Here is a 25,945-nt window from a genome sequence, read left to right on the forward strand (position 1 = left end):
GGCCCAGTGTGAGGCTCCAACTCATTAACCTTGAGATCATGACCTGAGCTGAAATCAAGTGAGGACATTTAACTGACTGACCCACCCAGGTGCCCCTCCCCCACACCTTTTAAATCTGAAAATTTTACTTAAATCATTATCTTGCAGCTCTGTGCTTTGGATGTCAGAGCCGTGAACAACACATAACCATGTAGATAATCCTGAGAACTTTCTCAATGCCAGTGTTAGGGGGTAAGGCAGAGATTGCCCTTTCTTTCTTATACCCCAATGTCAGCATTATCGACTCTCTGCTGTCTTACTTTGTCATGTATGTGAATTGTTCACACGGTCTGTGCTCTGAGGGCACCCTGTCCTGTGCAGTTTTCAGCACTGTGGTTTCTCGTGCTCAGGACAGGACTGGGGAGTGCCTCAAGCGCACGGGAGCCAGCGTAGCCCTCACATCCATCAGCAATGTCACTGCCTTCTTCATGGCCGCATTGATCCCGATTCCCGCTCTGCGGGCGTTCTCTCTACAGGTGAGTCTCCAGTGATGAAACCTATGGTGAGCATCCCACATTGACTTTTCTCCATTAACACGCTTCCAGTACTACTGTAGCATGTACCATATGGAGCTCGTGTGGGTGGGTGCTTCTTTAAGCCATAACCCTCACAGTCCCCCTGAAATACAGCCCAGGGTTCTTCCCTTCCTTTTAGTCCCGTAGCCCAGATGCCTGTGGCCTGGGTGTCCTCAAGACCTGGTGCCTTAGGGAGCGGCTCTTTCCTTTACAGTTAAACTAAAATGACACCAGAGCTGCTCCATATAGGATGCCAGGAAGCCCCTGCTCCAGATATCCAGAAGTCCTCTGGTCTCATCCACAGTGCGGCCAGCTTCTGGCCATCCCTGCTTCGAAATCCCACTCGGTTTCTGTGCTTACCCCAACATGCCACCCTCTGTCTATTTCCCTAAAGCAGCCTCAACACAAGGCAGTTGTACAGAACACACTTCATTGACTATGAAGACGAGCTTGCAGTATAGACCAGGCTAGGTGATCACTTAGAATTGAACACATGGGGGTTATAATGGGTGCAGATCCTCCCCCACTCCTGCAGTCCAATCTACATATAACATTTTTTTTTTCTGAGAGAGAGAGAGGCAGAAGGAGAGGGGGAGAGAATCTTAAGCAAGCTGCACGTCCAGCGCAGAACCCTTCATGGGGCTCAATCTCACAACCATGCAATCATGACCTGAGTCAAAATCAAGAGTCTGATGCTTAACCTGCTGAGCCACCCAGGCGCCCCTGCATATAATTTTTGACTCTCCCCAAACTTAACTAATAGCGGCTGTTGACTGGAAGCCTTACTGATAACATAAACAGTCAATTAACACATATTTTATGTTTCATGTGTTATATACCGTATTCTTACAGTAAAGTAAACTAGGGAAGGAAATGTTATTAAAATCCTAAGGAAGAGAAAGTACTTTTACAGTGCTGTAGTCTATTTATTGAAAATAGCCTCCAAGTGGACCTGTGTAGTTCCAACTTTAGTTGTTCAAGGGCCGGCTGTATTAGCTTCCACTGTGCAGATGTATTGGCCACCCTCTGCCTGCAGGGGGTTCATTGGTGGGCCCTTGCTTGCCACCTCTCTCCTAGTTCCCCCACAGTCTCTTCTGTCCTCTCCTCTGCCTTCTTTTGGTCTCCTCGTCCCCTCTCAGGCTGCACAAAAAGACTCAGAATTCCTTTCCCTTCCTTATGCGGAGCAGTTTGGCTCCTGCATTGTTCTCCTTCCAAACTAGGCCCTTTCAAAGCACCAAGATATTTTTTGAACAAAGAGCCAGCTTATGTGAACGGTAGGAATGGAGAGCTCCCTGGGCTGGGGCCACAGCAATGGTCCATTCTGTGCTTGGCCTGCAGTGCCAGTATCGCCCTTCAGCTGCTTGAAGCCCCCAGGGATCCGGAAATCGATCAGCACAGCAGGTGAAAGCTCACTGCCCAGTTTGAGATGCGGCCTTCCTGAGCCCGAGATGGTTTTGGGTTTTGATGTCTCAAAGACGTTATTGCAGTTTTGTGAATTAAATTCAAATTTTATCTTTCTTTTTCTCTTACAGTGTGATATGTAATTTATGAGATGGCCAGGTTTTTAAAGGAAACTACCTTTGGTGTCACTTTTTAAGCCTTATTACGTCCGTCGTCTTCATGTTGCTTTACTCTTGTAAATCACCAAAAGGTGATTGTGACCAGGAAGAGAAACGGACAGATGATAAATTATGTTTCTCTTTATACTTTGTCAACACGCTTCGCTCTTCTGTAGTCTTCATATTTGAATTTCACTTCACTAATGGCTAATAAAGACCTAAGCAAGTAATGATGCTACTGCATTTGGGATGCTAGACTTACTTAATATTTAGTGTAAGACAAGACATGAAAAAAGATTTTTATACCAGTCACTATGACCACCACCCCCAAAAGAAAAAGGGTTTATTACAAAAATATATATAAAAATAGAAGCAGTAAGTGAATTAATGAATAAAGGTAAGCCTTTAATGACCAAAGCACAGGAAAATGAAAATATAAGTGCTCAGTAATGTGGAAGATGAGTGAACATTGCCACTAAATTATGGGTGCAACCAAAGTTCTAGAATGCCTTTTTGCATGGGCATCTGCGCCCCCGCATTTTGTCTTCCGTTCTTATTACATATAGAGCAGATTCTAGTATTGAAAAATTGTTATACTCCTTGGACAGTGGGACCCTGTCTCCAACCTCTCTCCTTTTCTGCTTGCCTTTTTCTCACTGTTCTTTATTTCTGCTCTGCCTCACACTCCTTCTTTTCTTCTTGTGTGTGTCTCTCATTTTCTCCTCTCCTCTCTCAGTATACACTGATGATTCATCAAGACATACTCTCCTTTAATGATATCCTATGGTGTGGTGCTGAAAAGCTACATGAGTTGTCCTTACGTCTTTTAGAAAATCCAGTGCGCTAAATTCTCCCAAGGTAAGCACCTTACCAAGAAGAGAGGAGTACTGTGAGTTTTGTATTTCTATTCTGAGCCACTGGGGTACCACTTTAGAAAATTGAAGACTTCCAGGAGTCTTCATTTATTAAAGACTGGCTCCGCCATAGCACTGGCTCATGCTCTGTCAAAAAACTAACAAAAGCAAAGAAAAGGAAAGAAAAAAGAAGATAATGTAAAAAGAAAAGAGAGAGAATGTGTTTTGCAGTAGCCATCAGAAATTTACATTGGTTTCCTTTTAAATACACTGACATTCAAAATCGACCATTAGGTAGCTTCTTCTCTTTCTTTTAGTGAATAACATTAAGTTGTGCCTCTGGGTATTCATTTGTGTTTATATTTTCAGGATACTACAGATTAAGCCTCAAAAGAGAGAGCTCTACAGTGGTTCGGTCTAATAATAAGTCCATGTTAATTTAGGATTTTTCCCTATGGAAATTTTCCAATTGTCTAACTTTACAAAAATAAATAGAAAAATTTTCCCCAAAGAAACCATCTTAGACTTCCTTGTCAATGTCCATCCATCTGTCCAAATACCACCTCTGTGCCAGAAAGCAGTGGCTTTGGTAACCAGTGCCCCGCACTGGGCTTTGCTGGTAACTGAGTGGTGTTTGTTCTTCAGTGAAAACTCCCAGAACAGAATGTCTTATTGTTCCAGATAGTATGAGGGTTTCAATGAGGGCCCCCCCTAGGCAGGGCCCAGTTGTCTCCGTGTCGCAACAAGGCCACCATGGGTGCGTTGCAGGGGGCAGGGTGGAACACGGAGGATGGGGACATTTCCCTTAAGCACTGGAATTAGAATTGATTGACAGTGCAAATCATCCCCATCATCTTTTCAGATTTTCTACAATTTCTTAAACTCCCCTTTGCTCCAGCGATGACACGTGTCCCTTGCTGAGAGACCTTGCAGTTATTTATTTATTTATTTATTTATTTATTTATTTATTTATTTTTACTATTTTAGTGCACTTGAACAGGGCACTGAAACTGTGTCGTTTTCTTGTCAGAATATGTGCTACCTGTGTATGTAATATGCCACTTGACAGTAAGCATGGGCGAGATGCTACACTTTGGAGTTCTGGGGTTCTTCATTTCCCTCACAGACTCCTCCAGTGGATATGGCTGTTACCAGATGTGTTCCACAGTCACTGTGGAAGCATCGGTGTCATTCGGCCCAGAGCACCTGGGCCACTTGCGTTCCTCATCCTCAGGAACTTCTGTCCAGAGTGAGGCCCAGAGTGTTCAATCTGCATTCCACCCCTGAATTCTGAACATGCCTATCATAGAAAGAAAAGCTGAAGGGATTCCACCTCTGGGACTGAATTTTCCTGAAAAATCTCCTTGCGAATCAAATCCGTTCTTCCCAGCACCCCTGTGGTCAGATTGGTCAGGAGTCCTAACCCCGCCTGCATCCATCCCCTCAGGAGGTGACCAGGTGACAAGAACTCCCAGGTCTCAGGCTGAGGGCTTTGACATCAAGCCTGTATTTAAATTCTGTTTACTCCATAACCTGAGGCAGGTGACCATCCTCTGCACCTCGGACTCTCTGTTAGGTAATAGTGTCAACAGCAGTAATAATGGCTGACCTGGTTGCTGTGAAGACCGGATGAATCATGTGTTAATTCCCTGGTCTCTCATTACTCCCCCTTTTACTCCTTTCTCTTTCCCTCCACAGAATTTTACGTGTCCCCCTCAGACACCACTTGTCAGTTTCCTCCACGTGGTACATCCTTCCTCCTTGCCCCTCAGAGTCCTATTTTTGTCTTCTACACCTCCCAAGTACCTGCCTTGACCACCCTCTGCCCGCCATCCCCACACGCACCCGCACCTGCACGTTCTTTCCTCCTCTGAGCTGCTCTGAAACCCTGTGCAAGCTTTTACTACTGTATATATCAGCCTGAATCATAATTTGTTTAAGGGTCTGGCTGTGTCGGTCCTTGGAGAGCACCAGGATTTTCTCTTATTTCTCTTTTTGTCTTTAGTACCCAGCTCAGTACCTTGCCTTTTCTTTTTAAAGTATTTGCCTCTTGGATGAATCCTCCAGGCAAAATAGTGATTTGCTTATTAAAACAAGTCTGACCTTCCATACATTAGAGTGGTTAAGTCCACAGGTTTCATATGTTTTGAGTTGATGAGGAATCTCAAAGCAGACTAAGAAGAGAGAAGTTATGTAATTTTTAGCAGAAGACTTGATAATTTTTTGGTTTTGTAGACTTGACAGGGAATAAATTATTGAAGGTCCCTTTCCAGAACTTACACTTGCTCTCTCGCCTTGAGCATAAATTCACAATTACTATGAAAAGTTTTTTGCAAAGTTCTCTTCTAATTCTGTTAGGTATCAGTTATAATCAGTCAGGTTTTCTTTTCTCAGCTGGAGATTTACCCAGTTGGAGAACGTTTTAGAACTAAGTAGTTCTTCAGAAAGCTTCCTAAGAATTTTTAATTTGCAAAAAATTTTCTGATGATTTCTTGGTTACTTAGCATTCCAGTTGCTTTTTTTCTTTATTGTGCCGCTTCTTTCCACGCTTTTCTGAAGGGGAGAGCCCTTTCAACTGTCCTCTGTTGACTTTCCCCTATTAACAGCCCAATTGTGTAATTTTTACTAGGTCAGCAGGAGATTTGCCAAAGCACTACAGAATCTAGCCCCATGTTTATTCTAGGTTATGGAGTGACTTTTGAATCTGTACTTATTTATTCTGCATACTATAATCACACGCAGGAATTTCTTTCTGCCTTACTCTCCTTGACCTTTTATGTTACTGTGCTCACATACCCCACAGGCTGCTCCAGAGGCTATTTGGAATGTGCCTATTAAAAACCTCAGGGGATGTGTTTGAAATTTTATTTCATGTTTTAAAGGTGACATTTTGATATACCCAATCCACTTTACATATAAATATTCTAAGTATAAAATCAGAGTTGCGTGAAACTCTTAGAAATGTTCTGAAAGGGGAACGTTTGTTTTAAATTAAAACATCTCAAGTATATTCTGTATTCTGCCTTTGTAAATTTGGTTTGGTTAGGTTGCTACCAAGACACTCATTTCATTCCTGTGTTTGTACATCATGGGTTCGTGAAATTCTAAGAGATGGAAAGGATCAGAACGATGGGGCCTGTTCTAGTCAGATGGTCTCTTAATGATGGAAGAGAAGCAAAATGATGAGAAACTCCAACATCTATTTCAACTTTCTTTCATTTCCTTACTGAAGTGTTTATAAAGATGATGTTTAATTTTTTTAAATTTTTTTAATGTTTGTTTATTTTTGGGAGAGAGAGACAGAGCATGAGCGGGGGAGGGGCAGAGAGCAAGGGAGACACAGAATCCCAAGCAGGCTCTAGGCTCTGAGCTGTCAGCACAGAGCCCAATGTGGGGCTCGAACTCACAAACCGTGAGATCATGACCTCAGCCGAGGTCGAATGCTTTACTGACTGAGCCACACAGGTCGCCCAGAAAGGTGTTGTTTAAAACATCTTTATTTTCAGAGCAGTCCTCTGGCATATTGGTGACCTCTGCTTTTTTTTTTTTTTTTTTTTCCCCTGCTTCTAGGCGGCTGTAGTAGTGGTATTCAATTTTGCTATGGTTCTGCTAATTTTTCCTGCAATTCTCAGCATGGATTTGTATCGGCGGGAAGACAGGAGATTGGATATTTTCTGCTGTTTTACAAGGTACAATTTCTGGCTGCTGTGACTTTTATTTGTTGGGTACAAAGTGGTAGGGTTTAGAGATGTCTTTAGTCTGTGGACTTGGAAGAAAATGTAATCAACAGGGCTTGTACCAGCGTGATGGAGGCAGAGGAGATAATGGACGGAGGATGCTTTTTTAGGGATATTGAAAGACTGGGGCTCTCCCCGCCCCCTCTGCCCCGCCCCTGCCAACAGAAGACGCAATCACAGCCCCAGGGTTGTGATGTGCATGGCCATTATTTCTCCTGTGGATCAGTTTTGCTGATTACCAGGAGTGTGTCATATCTGTATGGATTCAGGCAGAACAAAGGTTTGAAAACCAACCATCCAGAAAAAATACAGCCCTTTGGGTGTTGTGGGATTGAGGGGGGGTGTTTTGGGGCAGTTTTCAGGAATTATGCTTTGAAGGGGTTCATCAGCGTGTAACTTGATTTTGTCAGGCAAATTCAGGTTCAGCCATCCATTTGGCTTCCTTTGACTTACTAGTGTCTATGTCCAGATGGTTAAATCAGGTGACATGTGTGAAGTTGAGCAGTACGATATTTTCCTCCTAAATCAGAGCTATGTAAAATGGATCTTGTCAGTCATTGGCAAAAATGAAAGCACTTTGTTTCCCTGTTTCAGTTATACCACTGCAACATATTTTTCCCTCTCAGCCCCTGCGTCAGCAGAGTGATTCAGGTTGAACCTCAGGCCTACACGGAGACTCACGATAACACCCGCTACAGCCCCCCGCCCCCCTACAGCAGCCACAGCTTCACCCACGAAACCCAGATCACCATGCAGTCCACAGTACAGCTTCGCACAGAGTACGACCCCCACACGCATGTGTACTATACCACTGCTGAACCACGCTCTGAGATCTCCGTGCAGCCCATCACCATGACCCAGGATACCCTCAGTTGCCAGAGCCCCGAGAGCACCAGCTCCACGAGGGATCTGCTTTCCCAGTTCTCGGACTCCAGCCTTCACTGCCTTGAGCCCCCCTGCACCAAGTGGACACTTTCATCTTTTGCCGAGAAACACTATGCTCCTTTTCTCTTGAAACCAAAAGCCAAGGTAATCTACCAAAACAGAAGATTCTTGTCTTCAAGAAATGGCAAAACAGTCTCCTTTGGAATTCATCAGGTTGCTTCTTTGGGTGTCGCTTCTTTCAGGCCTTCTAAAGAGTCCATCCATTTAGCATGTGAGGCCATTTTAATGAGCTCATCTTCTACAGCAGTGAATCTCTATGCAGCAAGTGCTTCTGTGAATTTAGTTCAACTTCTTACATTATAAACATTTCATTCTTCATGAGCTTATTTTTAAAATGTGCTTACTATGATTACTTGTTTTTCCCTGCGGGAGAATGACCCCTACATGCTGCATCCAGGCCATTGTGGTGATAAAAGTGAGGTCTAAACCAAACAGCTTGCTTTTGTTGAGGGAGAGTCGATCCCATCCTCTGACTCTGATCTTGTGCCTTTTACTGTGTTACAGGTCGTGGTGATCTTCCTTTTCCTGGGCTTGCTGGGGGTCAGCCTTTATGGGACCACCCGAGTGCGCGATGGCCTGGACCTTACAGACATTGTGCCTCGGGAAACCAGAGAATATGACTTTATTGCTGCACAGTTCAAATACTTTTCTTTCTACAACATGTATATAGTCACCCAGAAAGCAGACTACCCAAATATCCAGCACTTACTCTACGACCTTCACAAGAGTTTCAGCAGCGTGAAGTATGTCATGTTGGAAGAAAATAAACAGCTTCCCAAAATGTGGCTGCACTACTTCAGAGACTGGCTTCAAGGTAAGGTACTGCTAGAGGGCGTTCGCCCTTTGTAAACTCACCCTTTGGCCCTTGGTGTGTTCAGCGTCCACAAGTTCCCTTTGTTCGCTTAATTAAAGTGTTAGATTATAATGTAACACTGACGTGTTTCATTGACTCCTAAGTGTTGCTTAAAATTCTTATGTAGACTGTTTCTGGGGCAGCCTCCCAAATCTGGCTTTCACCTATTAAATGATGGAAACAGTTCACACGGGTGACTCAGGAACTTCCGTAAGAATTTATGGGTGCACATTAGAAAATGGGAAAGTATGTTATAAAATAGGGAGCTGGGTGCTTCCAGTGCTCTTTTTTGGATGGTGGTCAGTTGGATGACCAAGTGAAATCAGAGTGATGGAATTTCTAGACTGACTTCTTGTCAGATTATGGCTTACTATTCCAGCGGATTTTGCATCATTGGTGAATATAATGTAAAATTCCATATTTTGACCGTCTTTTGATTTGGCGTATGAAATAAACTTATCAGTGCTTAACCACATCTCACAGTACTTCATACTGTAATAATGAGTCAAATTCTGCTGTAAAATGCCTTTCTTACTTCTTACCTTGTTCTTAGAAACATTTCTAGGAAACGGTAGTCAGCTGAAGAAAAAAAATGTCTTAAATATGCTCCTAACTGCTGACTGAATATGAATGTATTCAGTGATTCAAAGAACATCTGTTCATTTATTCCGTGTTGACACATGCAAAGTGAAGTGGGGAATCAAGATAATTATCCACACAATTCAAGCAAAAATGCTTTTACTGAAATACCCAAATAATTATGGCCCCAACATTTTTTGGCTTAAGTTATCCAAATGACTGTCTTAATTTCCCACTTAATTAGGCTTGTTTAAACACAGATTTGAGTGCCTTTTTTGGTCTTAAGTCAATACACTTGTATGTAAAGATTAAGCAGCCAATTTCCCTGTGAGTTTGCATGGAATGGTAAACAACTTGAGTTTGATTGAAAATTTTTCAGTACAGTTTTTCTGGCCTTGACTTCTGTTCTTACAGTTTTGTTCATACGTGTATACCAGATTTGACCTCTTTTTTTGAGGAAGGCAAAGAGAACCACATGATCTTAATACTATTTTTTAACATGCTCTGAGATTAACTCAAATTTGTTCCAAGTCTTATTTTTGACAGTAGTTTGGGAGGTAGTGTTTTTCAGATAATGGGTCAAAACAGGACCAGACAGTTGAGAGATTCCCTGCTTTTCATTTTTCCTCCGTTGGCCAAAGACATGCAAATAGCTTGCCACGAATGACAAAAGAGTGCACTGCCAGTATCTGAGCAAAGGAGGCTTGTTGTAGAATTGATTTCAGTGTCTTCAGCCATTCCTTTGGAAGCTCAATATGGCATGTTAGGCGGAGCTTGGGAAGAGGGCAGAGGGGTATTGTCTGCAGGCAGTGCTGAGGGCTAACCTTTTTATAGCGTATTGTAAATTATCCCTATGCTTTCATCCATTTAAAGACCTAAAGCAGTTGGACTTGATAATCACACTTTTTTAAAGGTGCCATTGAATCATGTTCTGATTGCTAAGTGAACAGCACCCACCTAAACCAAGTGAGACCTGTTCATGCTCCCAAGTCAGGGTCCCAGCCAGCTCTAGAACTCTGCTTGTGACTCTTAGGAGGTCCCGCAGAGATCACTGGACACAGAATGGCCAGATAATGGGACACTTGGGTTGCCTAGATACTTTTCAGGCCTGTCAAGTGGTTGATTGGGTCTTTGGACACTTCCTGCAAGGAATCAGCTCTCCTTGAATCGTTCAGAACTTACTGTGCGATTGTTAAGTGTTGGGAACCTTGTTGGTTTTTTTAGTGGAATTATCACTAAAAACCATGTCGTGCTGTTAATCTTTATCGACATTCCAGTAGTTTGGGAGGAGTAGTTAACTCATACAAAATACATAATGGTAATACCACATGTTATCTTTAAATGCACGTGCAAGGAAGGCTAAGTTGCAGGTAAAAACCACACTGTACATCATGTCCAAGTGGTGTTCGTTTATATTTCACACTGAATTATGCAGATAAAATTTAAATTAATGTTTTCTTTTTAAGGTTCCATATCAAGGAGAAATTGACAACTGGGATAATTAGCTCAAAACTCTCACTAGAAAATGAAATTTAGTATAAAATTTAAAATGAGACAGGTTCTAGCTGAAACTTTTACGTTTTGCTATAAGATGGCAGTGGAGGCAAAATCCGTGTGCCTCATTTTGTGTATAGAATCATACGTTATACATGCATCTTAGGCCAACTCATTGTTACTCAAGCTTTTTAGTAATTAGTCAGAAAATAAAATAATCTGAGTATACGGACTTAACTTTTCTATGAGGTCAGTGACTAGTTCTCATTGGTGTTTGTACTCCCAAATAGAGTGAATGGCATGGGGAGGCCGGCAGCATGGATGATGAGTTGAGCTGAGTTGCCGACAGGGTTGACCTCCCCAAATCCAATCTCTCTTACTTTGGTTTACTGTAGGGTGTCCCCAGATCCTTAGTGCATAAGTATCTTAAACTTACACTCAGATTTTTGGAACGCCCTGTTTGCCACTAGACATCATCGGTGCCCACGAGAACTCTGCTGATCTTATTCCTGCCTTCAGCAAATAACTTCCTGAGCACCTTACTGTGTTCAGGGCAATTTAGAGCATCCACGGTTCAAGCCAACCCTGGAACTCTGGATCCTGCTGCCTGGATCCAAAGCTTAGCTCCAGCCCTGGTCTGCTAGGTAGCCTTCATCAAGTTGCTTTCCAAGCCTCAGATGAGGAAACTGAGTGGAACCGTAATGCTAACAGGGCTGTCTCATGAGGTGGTTGTAAGAATTACATGAGCAGTGATCAGTGTAAAATGCGAGACAGCTCAGTGCTCACTGAGCATGAGTGGCTCCCTAGGATTAAAGGATCAAGAGGGAAAGGGTTAAAGTACCACACAGGCCATGAAGTGATGAAGTTTCTATTAAGGCGAGGAAAACAGACCAGGTCTCTTTTCTGGGGAGAGGAGGGGTTGTTTTTCCTCTCCTGTTTATTTTTTTTCAAAAACAAAAAAAGGCTTTAGGTAATAAAATAACATCTGTTCCATACGGCTTGTTGTGTGCATGCCTCACTGTGAAAAACAGTCTGTGTGAGAGTTGGGAGCGCGGCTGCTCCGGTGGTCCCCCCCGCCCACCGCTCCTCCACACTGGGCCTTCTTTCACCACCGAGCCCACGGGCCTCATCCCCACATTGTTCATGTAAAAACAATGCCCACAGCAATGTCAGCAGGAAGGTTTAAAGAGAGAGACAGGGAGACAGGGTCCTGTGCCGCCCTCTCACCCTACTTCATACCCCAAGAGCTTAATTATTTTGAGCACTAAGGGAGCCGGTATTTTGGGGGGTGGTGTCTTTGAAGTCACTCGAGGCATGTCGTGAAATGAAAGGAACCCTTCTCCCTTCTTACTGGCCATGTCTAACCCGTGCATACGCAGCTTGTTCAAAAGATGTGGTTTCCTGAGCTGCGGGGGCTGGGGAGTTCTACTTGGGAGGGGATTTGGGGGAAGCAGGGCAGTGGGAAGGAGGTGGGGTGTCAGGGGGGTGTGGTGGGGGGAGAGTGTGTGCACACGGGATCACTCAGCCCCTAAGGCCGGGTCACCAGGGCCCTGTTTTCTCTTCCAGCACGCTTATCTCTTTACAGCTGTAGCCAAACCATCAGGTCTGTAATGATGGTTTTGATTACAGAGGCCAAGCACAGCTGTGTGTGGTGGGCTGGTGGGCTCGCCCATCCCCCACCCCCAGAAAGCCCTTTCCTTCCCCTCCCTGTGCTTGCGGTTTGTCATCTGTTCTCACAGAGCCCCCTTGTATTGGCCTGTGGCTTCCTGTTCTCAATCTGATCCAAATTTACCCCGTGAGGCATTTCCCTGTGCACACAGGCGCACCCGAGATCCCTCCCCTCCCCCTCCTCCACACCCCCCTTCTGAGGAAGGGTGGCAAAGAGGAACAGTCGAGAGTGAATAGGTGTTGGCTGTGATCTTTACACAACCTGGCAGCCGATCCCACAGCTTGTATTAGCTCCACAAGTCGAACAGATGGAACAAATTGACAGAATCGTGTTCACTCACCCTGGGCTCGAGAAGCAGCTGAGTTGCTGTTTGAAGTTGGGAGTTTGAATGCGTTTTTCCTTCTCTGAGTGTACTGAAGAACCCACGGCTTCAGCACCTGACCGTGGCATGAAGTGGCCAATGAGCCCATGCGTCATCCTCACCCAGCCAGCCGGCTCTCCCAAGCTCTCTCTCTCACTTTCTTTCCAAATAGCCATGGGGAAGAAGCAGGGGTTTCTTTTTTTATGTAAAGGTAAAACACGTATATTTGATTCCCAGAAATGATTATTCCCCTCTTCCACCTTTGAAGCAGGGATTGTTAGCAACCTGAAGTTCACTCATGAAAAGTCTAATAGTGTCACTTGAACTTGATATAGGAAAACAAGTAGAACAGAGAGTCTTTGAGGTTGACGTCAAGTACTTCCTTGTCCTGCTCAGCGTCCTCAGCCCATCCCATGGATCGTTTTGGTTAAGAAGTGTAATGTGTTATACACGTTTGCCTTTTCTAGGACTTCAGGATGCATTTGACAGTGACTGGGAAACTGGGAAAATCATGCCAAACAATTACAAAAATGGATCCGATGATGGAGTCCTTGCCTACAAACTCCTGGTGCAAACCGGCAGCCGTGATAAACCCATCGACATCAGTCAGGTACTCTCATGGCCTGACACCCTGGGGGTTTCAGAGGGCATCGTTGAGCAGAGCTTTGGGGAAGCTGCTATACTGAAAACTGTTCGACAGCCTACCATCCCAGCCTGCGCTGTCTGGAGACCTGAGGCATCAGGGGCTGAGAGAATACTGAATTGGCTCTAATTCACTTCATCCCATCCGCTAACTGTGTGACCGCAGGCAGAGTGCCTCACTCTGCTCCTCTGTCAAGTGGGGACAAGTGTGTTACCCTCCCTCGGGGGCAGTTGTTCTAACCAAGGACCCTCAAGGCAGTGCAGGCTCTTTCGGATCCTAGAAAAGCTGTGTTGTACTGTTCTCTTTTGAAAATAGTACTTGTTACCATGTTGGTCTTTATATTCCGACTTGGAGGGCTGGTAGCAGTCATTTGAATGAGCAGGATTTGGGGCGGATGTGTAAGTTAGGAGACCAGAGAGGTTACTAGAGGGGAGGATTGGTTGCATTCAACTCCTGGGGTCACCCTGGTCCAGCAGGTAGAGGAGGAGGCTAGGCATGTGGCTCTATGGTGAGGCAAACAGAAATGACGGCTGTTGGACCCTGAGCGCACCCACTGCTCTGATCACCCTGCTAGCTAATAGGAGCTGTTTCAATTTGTCGATCGTATTCTGCAACTGCATCTGCACCTTCGGTGATGCCTGCATCCCTGCATATCCCTTTTGATTCCTCGGGCGTGTTGGGAGTGTGTTCGGACCCTTCAGATTTCACATGAGTCCAGCATTACTACCGGCTCTCCCCGGATCCCATTCCCTCTGCTCCTTGCAGCTTACTTGCTTCCCTCAGGCAGAAAACCGTCATGCTAATGATCTTCCCAGCAGCTCTGTTTATTGTCTCCCCTTTTTTGCTGGCATTAAAGGTGACAGATTTACAAAGTACATTGTTCAGAGTTATTATGGAGTGTGAACTTGGTGCTTTATGGCCGCATGCAGCAGGCTGTCAGGTTTGACAAGGATGTGGGCAGAGGAGCCTGTCGGAGAGATAGCAGGGGGATGCCCAGGGGCTGGGCCAGGCTTTAGGGACCAGGGACAGGGAGGAGCAAACTTGCTTGGGCCAGGCCCCCGGATATCACTTCCTCTGCCTGGGAGGGAGAAAAGCGTGCTGCGTGCACGGAGGCCACGAGCTGTGCTATGTAATTCCAGAGACGGCTTGAAGACATGCAGTTGTTACATATCCCGGGGATTAATTGAATCCAGACCCCTGAAATTTCGTTTTCTCGCTCTCCTCTTTCTTCCTTCACTCTTTCTCTATTAACTGCTGTCACTGGTGTTTTTCATTTTGTTAAGAAGGCCCAAAGCATTGGAATCAGGCCTGCACCTAAAGTAAACAGGAACAATATATTTGTGTGTTTGTGTATGTGTGTCTCTCTCACAGTGTTTTCACCTAAGCAAAGCCCACAGGACCTAGTATTTGCCATGCCCGGGATGGGGCATGCTAAGCGTGACTACATCCTTCAGAAATCAGGTTACCCAGAAAGAGCGGAGCCATGCACAACCCCTTCCACTCTCTGGCGATGGGCATTTTGTGAATACACAGGTCATAGGAGGCTAGTGTTAGCAAAATTTATACAGATGTTGTTTTATTTTTATAGCTCTCCTCCATTTACTGGGTGGCATTTCCTTCAGTGTTAACAGCAGAGGTTAACTGCACACAGACGTGTATGGGGATTCTTGCCAGGTTTTTTTTCCCCTTCCCCTCCTATAAATATGTTTCTCCAGATTGTTCATTCTCTGCCTTGGCTGCAGACAGTCTTTTAGCATTCAGATTTAATTGGTTCAGTCAATTCCTGGACCATCTGCAGAACTGTGTGTGTGTTATAAACACACCGATTACTGCACCCTCTGATAAGTGTGTTTTGAAAGAAAGCAAAGGTGCTCTGATGGGATTTTCTACATGTTCAAAGAAGGGGCATTCTAGTCATTATTGCAAATGCTGGGGCAGGGTTCTGTTCCCCCCACCCCTCCAGGGAGGAGTATGTTTACCTCCAGCCCCATTCTGAAGGACCCCTGTTCTTCCCGTTTCGCAGTTGACCAAACGGCGCCTGGTGGATGCAGACGGCATCATCAACCCCAGTGCTTTCTACATCTATCTGACCGCCTGGGTCAGCAATGACCCCGTGGCTTATGCCGCCTCCCAGGCCAACATCCGGCCTCACCGTCCTGAGTGGGTGCACGACAAAGCTGACTACATGCCGGAAACCAGGCTCAGAAGTAAGTAGCCCTCCAGTGGGGCCCGCCGGCAAAGGGCCTTACCCTGCTCTCCCAAGCTCTGTCATGGCCCTCATCTGCTGACGCTACCCAGGGTTCAAAAGTGTAAACAGAACAATATATTTCTTTGAGTTTAAAACTCTGGGAGACACATGAGGATGTGTAATGGGATACAACCCGTGCTCTGTCACGTTGGGAAGTGAGAGCCCCTAACCTCCGTTTGTAGCTTGCACTCTAGGATGTCCACCAGGCAGCTCTCTTTAATGCCAGCTGTTCCATGTGAAAGCTGGGGACGCCTCCAGGTTGAGTGGTATTTTACTATTGCAGAGTTTTATCGCTGGGGATTATATGTTTATCTTTACTTTGTCAACTCTGGCATTGAAGGGATTTTTGGCAAGTTGGGTCATTCCTATAAGCCACCAGGCACCTGTATTCTGTCAAATCTGTTGAAACTGGAGCAGAATAGTTCTGTACACAGCAGCATCCTCTTCCTTTCCTCTCTCAGCCACGACCTGGAGAGGTGGTCCCATACGGATTTAATTTGCATTTATGTTTAGAGGCGTTAGTAGCTTATACCTTGGATATGAGGCCGAGGGAGGATGTGACAAAGAAGACCGGTCCCTTTGCAGACATGGCTGGAGAGGAAGCGGGTTGTGCTTCTCTGTATCTAAACCCCAGAGCCTTGTGGCAAGCAGCCAAGGCTTGTGTTAATGAAAATTTATAGTTGAGATTATAATAGGGCAAATCATGTTTAGCAAGTCAACTGAATGACCCCAAAGGGTCTGGAACACACAACGGCAGTAACTAAATGCTTGTTGTGTGAGGATTTCTTCCCCTGCTGCTGAAGACTTAGCATTGCATTAAAAAAGAAGCATGGAAGGTTTAAGTGTGTTAGATCACTAAAAGGATAAGAAAGTTAAGCGTTTTTCTCAGTAAAGCATGACTTTCGAGTTATTTTGTTCTCATAAGTGATTGAGTAAAACAGTTTGAACTTCGTATTTTCTCTTGTGTCAGTTGAACAAAAAAAATGCTCCCGCCATTGAATTCTTACAAAAGTGACTGCTTCTAGAAGATTAAAATCAAAGGTTAAATAAATACACAGATCCTGGGCTCCTCCTCTCCCCAAGCAAATTAAAAAAAAAAAAAAAAATCAAATGTTGATTATTAAAACCTTTTTGAACCAAAGATTAAAACTGTAAAGGCCCGAAGACTGCCCTCGGTAGCTCATTAGGGGAGAAGTGCAGTGAGGGACTCTGTTGCACAGTTCCCTGTCTGTTCGTTGTCGTGGTGGAGAATGTGGGATACAGATCTGGGGATGGCCGCCAGCAGGGTTTGCCACGTCTCTTCCATGCCTGGGGCATGCCTGTTGACCAGAGCCTTCAGCCACAGCCCCTTCCCCCTGTCTTGTCTGTCCAGTCCCAGCAGCGGAGCCCATTGAATACGCTCAGTTCCCTTTCTACCTCAATGGCTTGCGGGACACCTCAGACTTCGTGGAAGCAATCGAAAAGGTCAGAACCATCTGCAACAACTACACGAGCCTGGGGCTCTCCAGCTACCCCAACGGCTACCCCTTCCTCTTCTGGGAGCAGTACATCGGCCTCCGCCACTGGCTCCTGCTATCCATCAGCGTGGTGCTGGCCTGCACGTTCCTCGTGTGCGCCGTCTTCCTCCTGAACCCCTGGACGGCCGGGATCATTGTGAGTTCATTCAGAGGGTTTTTGGGGAAGTCGGATTCCTTTCAGCCTAGCTCTTGCTGCAGCCGGGAAGTTGTGTTTATGTCTGGGCCTCTGGAGGAGGGTATAGATTGCATCATTCTTACTATATTTATTCTGCTGGAGGTGGCGAGGTTCGTGGTTAGGTAGTAGAGCCTTTAATGGCCTTCATCTTGTGTCCCTTCTCCTACAACTTTAAACTTTCCATGTAAAGATAGGGGAGTTTTTAAACACATGTTCTATAACAGCTCCTAGCATTTATTAAACACAAACACTCTGAGCATTTATTAAATACAAATGTAATTAATTTTTTTTAATTTTTTTTTTTTTTTTTTTTTTTACTTAAAGGGCCTTTTTGTGACTATATCCCAGACCTAACATAGAGAAGATTCTTCTAAAACAGGGGAGGGGGAGTAATTAGAGAAATTAGGACCAGGGGTACAGAGGTAAAATGGGTTTTGAGATGGTTTTGTGGGTGGTATGTGTTTCAAACATTGAAGGATAATGATGAACTAGTATTGCTGACCGATTTTTTGGCATCCTTCTTCCAAGTATAATACTCTCAGATTTGAAGTAAGTTTCATAGAGAGTCTAATAAAATCATGGCAGTGTTTAAATTCCATGAACTGTGGTATAGACTTCAAAATGCCAAAATTATAAAAACAGAGACCAGGGCTGGTTTCTGTACCATAAGTCTGTGCAGCAGGTATGTTAAAAGGTAAATGTTTAGTCTGCAGGGGTTTTCATGGTACTTAAGCAATTGATGTTGTCCATCTTTCATTAGCTTACTAAAAGAAAGCAAAGGAAACTTTTATCGTACTTGCTCCCCACCCCCGCCACCACTGTCCACTGCCCCACCCCCAACAAGGAAAGACCATTCACTCCTTGTCTTCCGCCCGGGGAAAGTTTACCATTTTATTTGGATTTTCTCCCCTTTGACTCAAGAAACTCCAGTGTCTACCTCACAGATTTTCTTTCCATCTCTGCGCAAATTTTTACAAGGCAGATGGAAGGCAAATAAAAGCTTTTCCTTGGATTTAACTGTCTGCTGTGTCCACCCGCCTCTCTCCTCATTTCTTCAAAGTGAAGGCGCCTGTAACCTGACCCATGTCAGCTGACCAGAAGGTCCTCTTTTTCCCTAGCCATCCTCTCTTAACCCATGGGCTCTCCAAACAAAAGCAAGGCTGCCTTTTCGTAAAAGAACTTTTATTCACCCGTCCTGTCTGCTTTCTTTAGGATGCAGGGTACAGAAACCCAAAACACTAACGTTTCAACTCTGTTGTAAGTTTGGAAGGACACTTTCTGATGATTAAGATCAAAACAGAAGGAAATACCTTGTTTTAAACTGTATTAGATTTGTAGCTAGTGACGAGTCCATGTTTGTGTAATTCTTATATGCCTCAAATGGAATAATTGTCATTTTTTTTCGCTTTCTAGAGCAGGTGTGTTGGAAAAACAATTCATGGTAGAATACTAAGCATTGCCTCTATGTACTCCTTGTACAAGCTGATGTCCCAAAGCAGCTGTCCCAAAACTGTCCCAAAATCTCCCTTGTCAGCAGGGACACAGTGAATTAGAAAGTAAAGGCAGGTGTCCAAGTTAAAGCAAGTCAGCGCCTGCCTTCTGTCTGGGTCCCGGGTGTTTGTCCATGCCCCACCTGCAGCGAGCCCCTCCCTCCTTTGTCTTCAGCACCTCCAGTGTGTGTGTGTGCCCATCCACTCATGCTGTGCATCTTCCTGAAGGTGACGGTCCTGGCTTTGATGACGGTCGAGCTCTTTGGAATGATGGGCCTCATTGGAATCAAGCTGAGTGCTGTGCCTGTGGTCATCCTGATCGCTTCCGTGGGCATCGGAGTGGAGTTCACCGTTCACGTTGCTCTGGTATGGGGGACCTCTTCACTGAGAACTTTATGAAGAGGCAGCGTGTTTCCTCTCGCTCTCGTAGTCTCCCAAGTTGGAAACCTTTCCATTTTCTCCAGTGTCAAGGAACACACATAATGACATGTCCTAGTGAAGAGGCTTCAGAGCACAGGCAGTCCTGTGCTGGGACAGGCTGAAATCTAGGCGGTGTCCTTCCCCACTGGGAAGGAGGGAGGCCCACTAAGGAGAAGGGCACGGAAGGTGAAAGAATACTGGGCCAGGTCAGCGTGGGCCAGGAAGGATTCTGCTTATTTGGTGCCCTTAGTGTCAGGTCCATAAGTTGTCACCTTGGTTCCTAAGTTCCATGCTGTGAGTGTGTGTGTGTGTGTGTGTGTGTGTGTGTGTGTGTGTGTGTGTGTGCACGCACGCACGCACACACACACGAATATACATGGGTAAAGTGAGACCACACTCATAGGCCTGGCAGGGATGGCGTGACTGAGGGTGAGGCAGGTCAGCAGCCAAGGAGATACCCTGGGGCCGATAAGGCAGAGGAACTCCTTCTCCCAGCTAAGCCCACCCAGTTCCTTCAACCTCCCGGCCTCCAAATTCATGAAAGCAGAAAGTAAGAGAACTGGGGTTGTTCTCAATGGCATTTCTCCCCACTCTCTCATTCTGTGCCTAGTCCCGTGAATGGTTTGTTGGAGGAAGTTAAACGTCAGGGTCTTTAATCCAAGAGGCAAATCAATTGTGTATATTTCTCAGAAAATGATTCAAAAGCCTCCTAGCAGTGTGTGAGTTCTGTGCACACTCGCACTTATTACACCCTCATCCTTGGGGTTATTGATAGGTGCTCGATAAATAGTTGCTGACTGAGTAAATACTCATGTTTGGAATGCCCTACCTAGGAAACCTAGCATTGAGCTTGGGTCAAAGTCCTTTTGGCCTTGCTTTCTCAGTCACTAGCATTGATTTTCTTTGGGCTCAACACATGGCATATGCATGCGTATATGTGTGCACATCTGCACATATGCTGTGTCTTGTACCTTCTTAGTTTCTCCACAGGAGTCTTTCAGGGCCATTTTTATGCACTTTGGAGACTGTAAACTTTTGTGTTTCACAAAAAATGTTTTGTTGAGGTTGTCCTGTTTTTCCTCAGTGTATAAGGAACAGCTGATAATACAGAAGCAATATTCTCTAAATTTGGAGCCTACCCAAATTTTTTTCCTCCATTGATCTGAGAGGATGGAGAGGGTATTTTTTTTTATGTAATGTTTATTTATTTATTTTTGAGAGAGAGAGAGAGAGACAGTGACAGAGAATGAACAGGGAAGGGGCAGAGAGAGAGAGGGAGACACAGAATCGGAAGCAGGCTCCAGGCTCTGAGCTGTTAGCACAGAGCCTGACACAGGGCTCAAACCCACAAACCATGAGATCATGACCTGAGCTGAAGTCCGATGGGGACTTCCGAGGGGATTTTTTTTAAAAAGAAGAGCCCACTAACCTAGAGCTTAGAATGTAAATATGTCAAATAAATGTCATTTTATTCTGATGTGAATGAAAATCACCTTTTTAAAAAAACTTTTGGCACAAAAACAGACACATAGACCAATGGAATAGAATAGAAACCCCAGAACTAGACCCACAAACGTATGGCCAACTCATCTTTGACAAAGCAGGAAAGAACATCCAATGGAAAAAAGACAGCCTCTTTAACAAATGGTGCTGGGAGAACTGGACAGCAACAGGCAGAAGGTTGAAACTAGACCACTTTCTCACACCATTCACAAAAATAAACTCAAAATGGATAAAGGGCCTAAATGTGAGACAGGAAGCCATCAAAACCTTAGAGGAGAAAGCAGGAAAAGACCTCTCTGACCTCAGCCGTAGCAATCTCTTACTCGACACATCCCCAAAGGCAAGGGAATTAAAAGCAAAAGTGAATTACTGGGACCTTATGAAGATAAAAAGCTTCTGCACAGCAAAGGAAACAACCAACAAAACTAAAAGGCAACCAACGGAATGGGAAAAGATATTCGCAAATGACATATCGGACAAAGGGCTAGTATCCAAAATCTATAAAGAGCTCACCAAACTCCACACCCGAAAAACAAATAACCCAGTGAAGAAATGGGCAGAAAACATGAATAGACACTTCTCTAAAGAAGACATCTGGATGGCCAACAGGCACATGAAAAGATGTTCAACGTCGCTCCTTATCAGGGAAATACAAATCAAAACCACACTCAGGTATCACCTCACGCCAGTCAGAGTGGCCAAAATGAACAAATCAGGAGACTATAGATGCTGGAGAGGATGTGGAGAAACGGGAACCCTCTTGCACTGTTGGTGGGAATGCAAATTGGTGCAGCCGCTCTGGAAAGCAGTGTGGAGGTTCCTCAGAAAATTAAAAATAGACCTACCCTATGACCCAGCAATAGCACTGCTAGGAATTTATCCAAGGGATACAGGAGTACTGATGCATAGGGCCACTTGTACCCCAATGTTCATAGCAGCACTCTCAACAATAGCCAAATGATGGAAAGAGCCTAAATGTCCATCAACTGATGAATGGATAAAGAAATTGTGGTTTATATACACAATGGAATATTACGTGGCAATGAGAAAAAATGAAATATGGCCTTTTGTAGCAACGTGGATGGAACTGGAGAGTGTGATGCTAAGTGAAATAAGCCATACAGAGAAAGACAGATACCATATGGTTTCACTCTTATGTGGATCCTGAGAAACTTAACAGGAACCCATGGGGGAGGGGAAGGAAAAAAAAAAAAAAGAGGTTAGAATGGGAGAGAGCCAAAGCATAAGAGACTGTTAAAAACTGAGAACAAACTGAGGGTTGATGGGGGGTGGGAGGGAAGAGAGGGTGGGTGATGGGTATTGAGGAGGGCACCTTTTGGGATGAGCACTGGGTGTTGTATGGAAACCAATTTGTCAATAAATTTCATAAAAAATAAATAAATAAATAAATAAATAAATAAATAAATAAATAAATAAATAAATAAAAATAAAAAAAACTTTGGTAGCTAGCAATGCAAATAAGAGCATTCTAGAACAGGTTGTTACAGTAAAAATGAAAACTGCAGCCTTCAAACTGTTGTGGCACCCTGGGCCTCACTCGTGAGGTAGTGTGAACATAAATGTCCATACCGGTGCTGGGTAAACAATTGAGGAATGCTTCTACCAGTTGTATAGGTTTAATTCCAAGAATTTAAGGACTCTCAAGAGCCAACTCAGCTTTGCGAGCAGTAACCCCCCGCTCAGTGCTGGTAGCCCACACTTTCATTGAGACACTCTCTACACTCAGGATATGGTGTTCCTACCTGATCCTGTATGTGAAGATCTATTTAAAGCAGGCAGTTACTGCTCTTCCAAGGTGTGTAAAATGATGGAATAAGGTTGGTGAGGAGCACTCTTCAGGGAATCAGTGGTTCCTGTCAGTTAGCTATTCCCACAGCCTAAGTTGTACATGAGATGATAAAACCCTGCTTGACCCCTGTGGCCTCATGGCCCAAGTATGGCACAAAATAACATGGTTCCAAACCATCTTGTTGCTTTTCTCCCAAAAGAAGAAAGGTAATTGTGTTGACCCTAAAGTCAGCCCCACTCTGAAAGAGCAGATACACTTTAGAGAAAGTATGGACACTCATAGCACATTTTTGTAAATGTTTCTTTCTCCATCTGCTCAGAAGAACAACCTTAGTGTTCTTCCACAGGCTACCTAAGGGATGGGAATGCCCCCAGTGTGTTATAGACCTTGATTTATTTTTTTTATTTTTTTTAACGTGTATTTATTTTTGAGACAGAGAGAGACAGAGCATGAACGGGGGAGGGGCAGGGAGAGAGGGAGACACAGTATCAGAAGCAGGCTCCAGGCTCTGAGCCGTCAGCACAGAGCCCGACGCGGGGCTCAAACTCACGGACTGCGAGATTGTGACCTGAGCTGAAGTCGGAAGCTTAACCAACTGAGCCACCCAGGCGCCCCTAGACCTTGATTTTTAAGGGGCTGTGACCTGCAGTGTGCCCGAGCTGTCTCATCTCAGCATGTCCCAGGGCAGCCCTTAACTTTCAGGCAAAGAAAGGACTTGTGCCAGCCTCAGTCCTCTCTGTTGGGGCCCCACTGAAAGGCCAGGCAGGGTATAACAGTAACTGACTCACGTTAAAATGGTCCTGGGTCACACTGTCAAGCCAATAGTCTAATTGGTGTCAACAGCATTCTTGACCTAGCAGAGCTTTAGGAAGGTAAAGGAGGTGGGGATATAACCACATGGAGTTAAAATAAGCTTGAATTTCTTTTTTTTTTTTTTAATTTTTTTAATGTTTATTCATTTTTGAGAGAGAGAGAGAGAGTATGAGTGGGTGAGGGGCAGAGAGAGAGAGGGAGACACAGAACTTGAAGAAGGCTCCAGGCTCTGAGCTGTCAGCACAGAGCCTAACACGGGGCTCAAACCCACGAACCGCGAGATCATGACCTGAGTTGAAGTCAGATGCTCAACCGACTGAGCCACACAGGCACCCCCAAATTGGCTTGAATTTCAAGTCCTGTATTTTTCTTGTGATATTTCCAAGGTGTTTAGAGAACACAGCAACAGAAATGCCACGTCATCCACGAGGAAATACGTACTTAGCACCCAGTTGCATGCAACCCTCAACTAAGCCTACTCGGAAGTAAGATCTTGACCTGCCACAAAATCAGAAAGAATGCTGTCATTCTCACACCACAGCTCTCCCATGTGAATGCTGTGTGCTCAGTCAGGTTGTGGGGGGGGGGGGGGAACCAAGGGGAGTAGCAGTGAATAAAGGGACATTTTGCTCCTTTTTGTATAGTTTTGGTTTGGTTTTTAATTTAAAGTAAATATGCTTTCTGTCTTTTTTTGTCGTTGTTCAAGATTTGCGTCAATATCAAATATGATGCAATATCATGAACAGGTCATTTTAGCATAAGCCTAGGTTTAGGTACCTGAGCAGCCCGGATTAAATAGCCCAGGAGCTAAATGGGAAGCTGTGAGGAGGTCCATACAGGTCCATGCAGACCAATTAAAACAGCTTGTATGGGGCGCCTGGGTGGCGCAGTCGGTTAAGCGTCCGACTTCAGCCAGGTCACGATCTCACGGTCCGTGAGTTCGAGCCCCGCGTCGGGCTCTGGGCTGATGGCTCGGAGCCTGGAGCCTGTTTCCGATTCTGTGTCTCCCTCTCTCTCTGCCCCTCCCCCATTCGTGCTCTGTCTCTCTCTGTCCCAAAAATAAATAAACATTGAAAAAAAAATTAAAAAAAAAAAAAAACAGCTTGTATGTAGCATGTTGGACCAAGCTGACCATGGACCAGGCCCAGTCCGGACATCTGCTCACCCCACGTCTTCTCCTTGCACAGGCCTTCCTAACAGCCATTGGTGATAAGAACCGCAGGGCTGTGCTTGCCCTGGAGCACATGTTTGCACCTGTCCTGGACGGCGCTGTCTCCACTCTGCTGGGAGTGCTCATGCTGGCAGGATCTGAGTTTGATTTCATTGTCAGGTAAGCAGAAGGGGAGAGAATCCTTATTTTTAAGAATTGTTACCACTGTTAGGATCTCTGTTGCTTACTTCCTTGTGTGTCCGGTAGACAGCAGCATGTCTTCATTGTGACTCTACTCTCCTTCCCCCTAGACTGATGGAGGTATAACTGACAAATCAGAATCGTAGTGTCTGAGGTATACAGCATGATGTTTTGATATGCCAACCAGTACATTGTGAAATGATTACCACAGTCTGTGACTCCACTTTCTCTTGCGTTTATTAACTCAGAGATATGCTGAGAGGTATAAGGAAAAGGTCTTTTTTAGAGGCCTTTTAGGGAACATCTTGGGGAGAAGAGACGGAGAGTCTGTGGCCAGCAGCAAAGACAGCTCCACAGCTTGAAACCAGAGGGCCACCCAGCACCCCGGCGTTGACCTGGGTTCCCCTCAACTGCCCAATTTTGACCTTGACTTCTCTTCCAAAACTATAAAAAACTTAAAAATACCTGAAATTGTCACCTACATTTTATTCTTTCAGGAAGCAAAGGTGGCATGCCCAGATTTCACATTCAAGTTCTCACTAAGATTTAGGGAGTCTTGGGTATGTGACTCTGGTGCCATGTGTTTGAAATCCAGGCCTAGTTTGGATACTTCTCCTTGGAACCCAAGGCAGGCAGTTTCTGGTAGATTTATGAAGAATGCGAGTTTGTGAGGTAGAAAAGGAGAGCCAAGGTTTCCTTCTGAAAAAAACTTGACAACTGCAGGGAAAGACCATTTTCTTGTCTGAAGAGCCTCCACAGCATTGTAAAGTAGCTAGTCTTGGATGTGACAGTGCTGCTCTGTGGAGGGACAAGGCCAGAATCATCAATAAGTGAAAGGCCAGAATTAGAACCGTGGTAAAGCAGAACCAAATGTGAGACATGACTGCATTGTTTGGGATGCTTCAAATAATCTGGAGAGAGAATAGAAAAAGGCTTTCTTGGTGTGCATGCCTGTAATAGGTCTTTGATTTTCAAGTAAAAAGAAGAGGGTTTAAAGTTTCAGCCCAAGTTCCCTTATTACAGAAAAAAGATCTATCCATTGGTCTGTGGCATACCCCATAACCCGTTGGGCAGTTTGGCAACAGAGAGTTAGCCTTCCTTGAAGGAGTGCCGGAGTTTACTGTGTGTAGTTTAGTACAGGGTAAATGAAGAGGTAAAATAGCTCTTGCATCGTGGACCAGTACTTCTCACACCACAGAGTGCTTATGAATCATCCAAGGCTCTCTGCAAATGCAGGTTGGATTGCACTGGGTGCAGGGAGCGTGTAGAGTGGGATTGGCATTTCCAGCCAGCTCCCAGGTGATAACCCAGGCTGCCAGTCTTCTCTGCACACACTGTTAATCACCTAACAAGCCAATTAGTACATTCTT

At 44.8% G+C, this 25,945-nt stretch overlaps 1 protein-coding gene across 3 annotated transcripts in view; it reads left to right on the forward strand.

The window, feature by feature from the left end:
• The window catches only part of PTCH1 (patched 1), a 72,732-nt gene that overhangs the window by 38,371 nt on the left and 8,416 nt on the right, over nucleotides 1-25,945 (forward strand). For all 3 annotated transcript variants that reach the window (XM_047830096.1, XM_047830095.1, XM_047830097.1), the window contains exons 12-20: nucleotides 390-515; nucleotides 6,538-6,656; nucleotides 7,331-7,733; nucleotides 8,154-8,463; nucleotides 13,073-13,215; nucleotides 15,272-15,455; nucleotides 16,869-17,149; nucleotides 18,907-19,044; nucleotides 24,412-24,554. In XM_047830096.1, the coding sequence (XP_047686052.1) occupies nucleotides 390-515; nucleotides 6,538-6,656; nucleotides 7,331-7,733; nucleotides 8,154-8,463; nucleotides 13,073-13,215; nucleotides 15,272-15,455; nucleotides 16,869-17,149; nucleotides 18,907-19,044; nucleotides 24,412-24,554 (1,847 nt within the window). The remainder of the gene's footprint in view (nucleotides 1-389; nucleotides 516-6,537; nucleotides 6,657-7,330; nucleotides 7,734-8,153; nucleotides 8,464-13,072; nucleotides 13,216-15,271; nucleotides 15,456-16,868; nucleotides 17,150-18,906; nucleotides 19,045-24,411; nucleotides 24,555-25,945) is intronic.

Source organism: Prionailurus viverrinus, chromosome D4 (assembly GCF_022837055.1).
Source record: "Prionailurus viverrinus isolate Anna chromosome D4, UM_Priviv_1.0, whole genome shotgun sequence".
In the NCBI taxonomy this organism is placed as follows: domain Eukaryota; kingdom Metazoa; phylum Chordata; class Mammalia; order Carnivora; family Felidae; genus Prionailurus; species Prionailurus viverrinus.